This window comes from Myotis brandtii, unplaced genomic scaffold, assembly GCF_000412655.1.
Source record: "Myotis brandtii unplaced genomic scaffold, ASM41265v1 scaffold133, whole genome shotgun sequence".
NCBI lineage: Eukaryota > Metazoa > Chordata > Mammalia > Chiroptera > Vespertilionidae > Myotis > Myotis brandtii.
This window is the reverse complement of record NW_005354718.1, coordinates 3661566-3669044: the sequence shown is the minus strand read 5'-3', so window position 1 is coordinate 3669044 and position 7479 is coordinate 3661566. Positions and strand designations below refer to the sequence as shown.

Below are 7479 nucleotides of genomic sequence, written 5' to 3'. Positions count from 1 at the left end.
TTGTTGTTTTTATATCATGTTTTTGTTTTCATATCATGTTTTTATTGTTTTCATATCATGCCTCTGTTGTTATATCCTTTTGTTATTTATTAATCACTTTATCAGTCATTGTTTGCATCACTGTTGTTTTTATATCATGTTTTTGTTTTCATATCATGTTTTTATTGTTATATCATGCCGCCTCTGTTGTTATATCCTTTTGTTACTATTTATTAATAAATTTATGTATTATTTTCATGTACATTTTACTAATTTCCTTTCATCTCTCACACTTCTATTATAGAGAAAGGGCAAATAGCAATATTAAAATATCTCTGCTAATTAATTCCCTTTTTTAAAATATATTATTTTATTGATTTTTTACAGAGAGGAAGGGAGAGGGATAGAGAGTTAGAAACATCGATGAGAGAGAAACATCCATCAGCCTCCTGCACAACCTGGGACCTTTGAGTCCCCAGGCCGATGCTCTATCCACTGAGCCAAACTGGTTAGGGCAATTAATTCCCTTTTAATGTGCACGAATTTCGTGCACTGGGCTACTAGTCTACACTAATAAAAGGGTAATATGCTAATTAGACCGGACATCTTCCAGACATCCTTCCAGGCAAAGCCACAGCAGCTGCCAAGGGCTGGCAGCCACAGCAGCTGTGAGGGCCAAGGGCCGGCAGTGTGGGAGAGGCTGCAGCACGGGCCTGTCCAGTGCCCTGGTCCCTTTTGCAGAGGCGGTGGGAGAAGGCGGCACCACAGGAGAAGGGAGAAGGCCGGCGCCACGGGAGAAGGGAGAAGGGAGAAGGCCAGCACCATGGCCCCTTCCACAGAGACAGCGGGAGAAAGGGCTGTGTGGTCCCGGTCCCAGTGCTGCCCCTTCCACAGAGGCAGCCACAGAGGCAGCTGTGCGGGCTGGTCCCAGCGCCACACCTCCACAGAGGCTGGACGGGGTGCGACCTGCTGTGCCTCAACCTCCCACAGCCCCACCCCCAGCCGGCCTGGTTCCAGATCACCTCCCCCCACCAGGGGGCAGGGGGTGGGGCCAGTGCTAAGAAGCAGCGAGCCTGGCTTCTAGTTGAGCCACACTCCCTCTAACCGCCCCCCCCCCCCCCCCCACCCAAACACCGCCTCACCCTCCCACAGCCCCACCCCCAGCCGGCCCTGCCCCAAATCGCCCCCCACCCACCAGTGGGCAGGGGGCGGGGCCAGCACTAAGGAGTGAGGGCCTAGGGCTGGCAGCTGCGGGGGCCTAGGGCTGGCAGCTGCGGCGGCCAGCAGTGGCAGCAGCAGCAGGGGGAGGGGGGCGGCTCCTTCCCCTGATTGGCTTAGTTGCCTCCCGCAGAGGAGAATATCCCCTGAGGGCTCCTGGACTATGAGCGGGGGCAGGCCGGGCTGAGGGACCTCCCCCCTACACAAACACACACACAGATTTTTGTGCACCGGGCCTCTAGTCTATAATAATAAAAGTGTAATATGCTAATTAGACCTGACAGCCGAACAACTTTCTGGACAGAGCCGCGGTGGCAGGGGCCAAGGCAGAAGTGGTGAGGGGCAATCAGGCAGGCAGGCGAGCAGTTAGGGGCAATCAGGCAGGCAGGCAGAGTGGTTAGGGGCACAATGAGGCAGGCAGAGTGGTTAGGGGCGATGAGGCAGGCAGGCAGGTAAGTGGTTAGGAGCCAGCGGTCCCGATTGCAAGAGGGTGCAGGCCAGGCTGAGGGATTCCCCCATCCCCGGTGCACGAATTTCCTGCACTGGGCCTCTAGTTGATAATAAAAGGAAAATACTTTTTAAATTATTTTTTAAATTATTTCTATGAAGCTGAAGAAAAGAGTAAGTTGCTAATTGGCCATCATTTTATCCTTTCATTCTTCTACAATTTATAGTTTTACAAGCATGTACAATACATGTAAAGTGTTGAACATATATTGTACCCATTGTGAATTATTTTTCCCATTGCACCTACTCTTTCTTTTCAACAAAGCACAAAGAATGAGTGAACAATTTGATAACCCAGATGCCAAAGAAAAGTGTGGAATTCTTAACTAAAATAATTCTGGATTGCATTTATATTTTGAGTCAGTCAGTGGACAAACTTTTATGACTGTTAATGTATAGTTCTCATTAGTCTACCAAATCTTGCCCTTCTTGCTCTTGGTCTGTGACTTCCTCAAGCATCTTCAAAGATTGTCTCATATTCCATTTACTCTTGAACCCATTGCAGACTGGCTCCTGCCCCTTCTACTCATTAGTGACCACCTAATTTTTTATGTTAATTAGCACTTCTCAGCCCTTCTATAGCTCTTGTCATCAGCCACTTCCACCTTAAAATGTTGTTCTCTATTGGTTTCTGTGATACCCCTTTCTCATCATTTCCTCTACCTTTCAGGCTATTACTCTGTTTCTTTCATGGACAACTTTATTTTTTGCTTATACTTTAAATGTTGCATATTCTATAACTAGAGGCCTGGTGCACAAAATTTGTGAACGGATAGGGTCCCTAGGCCTGGCCGGCAATCGGCCAATCGGGGCCTTTCTTCCCCTGGCTGCTGGCTGCTGGATGGAGCCTTCCTTCATTCTGTGCCACCGCCTGGTGGTCAGCACATGTCATAGCAATCAGTCGAACTCATATCCTCTATCTTCCCCCACAGATTCTGAATCAGTACAGAGTTCAGGACTCTTTAAAACATTTCCCAAGGGGGAAATTTGCATATTAGCCTTTTATTATATAAGATAGGATTCTGTTCTTAGGTTTCTTTTCTTCTCATTCTTTATCCTTTCAACTAGGCAATCTAAAGTCTATGTTTGTAGTTCCATGTACCTTCCATTAGCTGATGGTTTCCCAATGTATTTCTGGAGCTCAGTTTTTGCTCTCAGTACCAGGCTTGAAATTACAGTGTCTACTGAATTCAACTGATTACCTTCAAACTCCACATTCTAACATCTCTTAACTTCTATACAACCTACTTTTTATATCCTCTTATTTTGGTACAACGTTTTATTTAGTTGTACCAATTTCTAGTAAAAAAAAAAACTACATCTTTAATATCTCTCAGATTTATCTTATTTTTTCTCTCTACTCTAATACTTATGATTTAAACCCTTCTTCTTGCTCTTTTTTTTTCATGCTGTATTATCTTTAATTAAGTACAAAGACTTTTCCAAACATGTCACCTAGAGCTCACTTCACCCACTGCTTTGTTTGGCTGCCATTCTCTTGTCTCTCTCTTCAGCAATGGTGAGGCAGATACCCTTTCCACAGGGTAGGGAAATCTATGGTTTGTTGCCTTTGCCAATTACAAAAATGTTGGAGAGCCGGGTGGCAAAACTGTTGCCATTGGCATCTTTCACATGAACTATGTCAAAAGAACCACGGTGCCTCTCCCTGTTGGTGATCACACCAATTCTTCCCAGGTTGGCACCTCCGGTCACCATGCACAAGTTAACATTGTCAGTCTTGATGAAATCAGTAATTCTGCCAGTCTCCAACTCAATCTGAATGGTGTCATTCACCTTGATGAGGGGATCAGGGTAGCGGATGGTGCGAGCATCATGGGTTACCAGATGAGGGATTCCTTTTGTGCCCACAAAGATCTTCCTCACTTTGCATAACTTGTACTTGGCCTCCTCAGGTGTAATACGATAAACAGCAAAGCGGCCCTTAGTGTCATAGATCAGGCGGAAATTCTCTCCAGTCTTGTCAATGCTGATGACATCGTAAAACCAGCAGGGTAGGTTATATTGGTTCGGACCTTGCCATCAATCTTAATAAACCAATGCATGCAAATCTTCTTTACTTCATCTCCTGTTAGAGCATACTTAAGTCTGTTCCTTAAGAAAATTATGAGAGGGAGACATTCTCTCAGCGTGTGGGGACCAGTAGATGGCCGAGGAGCAAACACACCGGTCAATTTATCCAGCATCCAAAGCTTTGGAGCTGCTACACACTTCAGATGCTTCTTGGGACCATGAGCCATGGTGCGCCTGGCAATGAAAGAGCCTTCTTCTCTCTCTTGGGAAATTGTAACTATCCCCAGAGTGACCTTTCTACCTCCTGAAGTAGACTCTCTCTATAGTCTATCCTTCTTACTGCCATCATAGCAATGTTCTAAAATGCAATGTTTGAAGTGCGTTTTTCCTTATCTTAAATCTTTTAGATGCTTCTCATTACCCAGCAGTAGTTTTCAAATATTCATCCATGGTCCATCTGCTTTTGGATCATTTAGAAAACTTTTGAAAAACTCATATCCTCTATCTTCCCCCACAGATTCTGAATCAGTACAGAGTTCAGGACTCTTAAAACATTTCCCAAATTATTTTATTAAGCAGGCAGGGTTGGAAAACACTGACCTATCCATGTGGTTCAGATTCCTTATGGAGTCCAGGACTGCTCAGGGTCTGACCCCTGCCTGCTTCTTCGGTGCCATCTCTTTTTGTTTTTCCTCCTGTTCTCTCTGTGCTCCAGCCAGATGCTCTCTTCTGGCTCTGGAACCTACCAGTCTTGATCCTCTTTTAAAACCTTTGTTTGCTTTTGTTGAATCAGAGCCAGGACCCTAGATTTCTACCTGTTCCACCTCTGCTTCCCTCTGTAACCTAGGCAGTACCTCCTTGGATTTTACATGTGGAATTCAGGTTGAAAACCACTGAGCTCATTCAAATCAGTGAGGTCAGAAAAGGGCCTCACTGACATCTTATAATGGTGAATGGCAGACCATATCTAAAATTCAGAATTTACATTCATAATAAAGTTCTTAATTTATTTCTCTTTTGTACTTTCATATATTTAATGTCTGGTCTGTTTGATCTGAAATGACCTCTTAATTCTTTCCTTCTTAAATAAATTATCATCCATTTGTTCCCTCATTCATTGTTTATTTATTCGTTCAGTAAACATTTATTTGAATACATAAGGAGCACTGTAGGATTTGGGGGGAGGTGTGTAGAAAATTTGAACAATACAAATTCTCTATCCTTTAAGGTTCTTAACATAGGTCCTTTATATTCAATCATAAAATTCTATACAAAAAAACTATTATTTTTTAGAAGAGAAACTATAATATAACCTTTTTCCACTGTTTTCTTTCTTTTTTTTTTTCCCCTCCAGGGAAAGACCATGTTTGTAGATTTATTGGCTGTGGGAGGAATGATCGCTTCAATTATGTGGTCATGCAGTTGCAGGTAGGTTGCCTTGAAAATATATCTTAAAATCTTTAAGTTTTGGTCAAAGTACCTAATTATAGTGGAAAATAATAATAACAACAACAACAACACTCTTGGTATCATATCAGAATGTTTTATATTATTCAGATGAAAATTTGTTTAAACACACTTGATACAGATATTTCCAAAGATGGAAGGGTTGTCTCTCTCAGTTATTTTAGTTGATTCACGTCTTCACTGATTGTCATCATTGCAGAGTTTTCAGTCCTTACATAGATTGCTGGATATAATGTGAGTCTTGCCCTGTCCCTGTCCCCTCCCTTTCTACCCTTTGTTACCTTAAGGATTTAGTTTTCCATTTATGTGCTCAAGTACCAACCTGACCTGCTTAAAAATTTAAGCACTAGTTGAGATAGAAGAGAAATGTTAGTCCTCTTTCTCTTTTAATCTTTTAACATTGCTCTCTCTGTTCCCTATCCTTCAAATGAGAAGTGGAGTTGGATTGGAGCAGCAGAGAGAAATTCAGAAGGGGAATATTGGAGTAATGACTGCAGCATCCCCTTCTCTCTGACACTAACTCTGTCCCGAAAACACACACACCTCTGAACTGTAGTCACCATCAAAGTGTAAAAGCTTGGTTCACCTTGCTGCCTAAGTTAGAGATCGCAAGGTTTTCTTTCCTCTGTGGCAAAATCTGTTTTGGGCATTTGGTTCTTTTCTTTCAACTTAATAACTACATAGCAGTGATTTCAGAGACATGGGTCCTGGCCTAAATGCTTCCTCTTCTCCTCAGAAGGCTTTTCCTGTTTCCATCAGCTATCCTTCAGCATTTGAGTTAGATGTAAAGATATTAATCTCTCTGTAGACTTAAAGTTTGTTTTTTTAAAAATATATTTTACTGATTTTTTACAGAGAGGAAGGAAGAGGGATAGAGAGTTAGAAACATCGATGGGAGAGAAACATCGATCAGCTGCCTCCCGCACACCTCCCACTGGGGATGTGCCTGCAACCAAGGTACATGCCCCTGACCGGAATCGAACCCGGGACCTCTTAGTCTGCAGGCCAACGCTCTATCCACTGAGCCAAACCGGTCAGGGCGACTTAAAGTTTTTGAGTCATATGTTTCACTATCTCTTGAGCCAACACAGGTTTATAAATTCTTTGGTTAATCTCTTTCCACCTACCCGCCAACCCAACTTTCCTCTCAGATTTGACAGTCTCTTCTTTGCTTCTATGTTTTTGGATCTATTTTGTTCATCAACTTATTTTGTTCATTAGAGTCCACATATGAGTGAGATCATGTGATACTTGTCTTTCTCTTATTGGCTTCTTTTTTTAATATTTTATTGATTTTTTACAGGGAGGAAGGGAGAGGGATAGAGAGTTAGAAACATCGATGAGAGAGAAACATCGATCGGCTGCCTCCTGCACACCACCTACTGGGGATGTGCCTGAAGCCAAGGTACATGCCCTTGACCGGAATTGAACCTGGGACCTTTCAGTCTGCAGGCCGACGCTCTATCCACTGAGCCAAACCAGTTAGGGCTCTTAGTGGCTTCTTTTGCTCAGCATGATACTCTCCATGTCCCTCCATGCTGTCGCAAAGGGTAAGAGCTCCTTCTATTTTACTGCTGCATAGTATTGCATGGTGTAAATGTACCACAGCTTTTTTATCCACTCATCTACTGATGGGCACTTGGGCTGTTTCCCGATCTTAGGTATTGTAATAACACTGCTATGAACATAGGGGTGCATACATTCTTTCTGATTGGTGTTTCGGGTTTCTTAGGATAGATTCCTAGAAGTGGGGGTCACTGGGTCAAAAATTCTTTAAAAAGCACTCTACCAGCTATTAAGGTATCTTGAAGAAGGACAACATTTCCTACAGGAAGAACAGGACTAATACTTGATTCCTATATTTACCAGTATTCAGAATAGTTGGTTCCCTAATATTTTCCAAAGGGGACTAACTAGCCCTCTCTTTTTAAAAAATATAATTATGGCCCAGCCAGTGTGGCTCAGGAACCAAGAGGTCAGAGTTCAATTCCCAGTCAGGGCACATGCCCGGGTTGTAGGCTCAATCCCCAGAAGGGGGCGTGAGGCAGCTGATCGATAATGTTTCTCACCGATGTTTTTCTCTCTCTATCCCTCTCCCTTCCTCTCTCTCTCATAGTGAATAAAAACATATTTTTTAAATCCTTAAAATATATATAATTATGAATTCATAGATTTAACATGACCTGTGTCTTTCAATCATTGTTGTTTTTTTTTAATTAAATCTTTATTGTTCTGATTATTACATTTGTTCTCTTTTTTTCCCCCCTTAATTCCCTT

The 7479-nt window shown here is 42.8% G+C and overlaps 1 protein-coding gene and 1 pseudogene across 3 annotated transcripts in view; one reads left to right on the top strand and one right to left on the bottom strand.

The window, feature by feature from the left end:
• TTBK2 (tau tubulin kinase 2) overlaps positions 1-7479 on the top strand; it is a 115936-nt gene that overhangs the window by 28798 nt on the left and 79659 nt on the right. For all 3 annotated transcript variants that reach the window (XM_014534844.1, XM_005860316.2, XM_014534845.1), the window contains exon 3: positions 5090-5163. In XM_014534844.1, coding sequence (XP_014390330.1) covers positions 5090-5163 — 74 coding nt within the window. The remainder of the gene's footprint in view (positions 1-5089; positions 5164-7479) is intronic.
• On the bottom strand, positions 3101-3962 carry LOC102249189 (annotated as a pseudogene).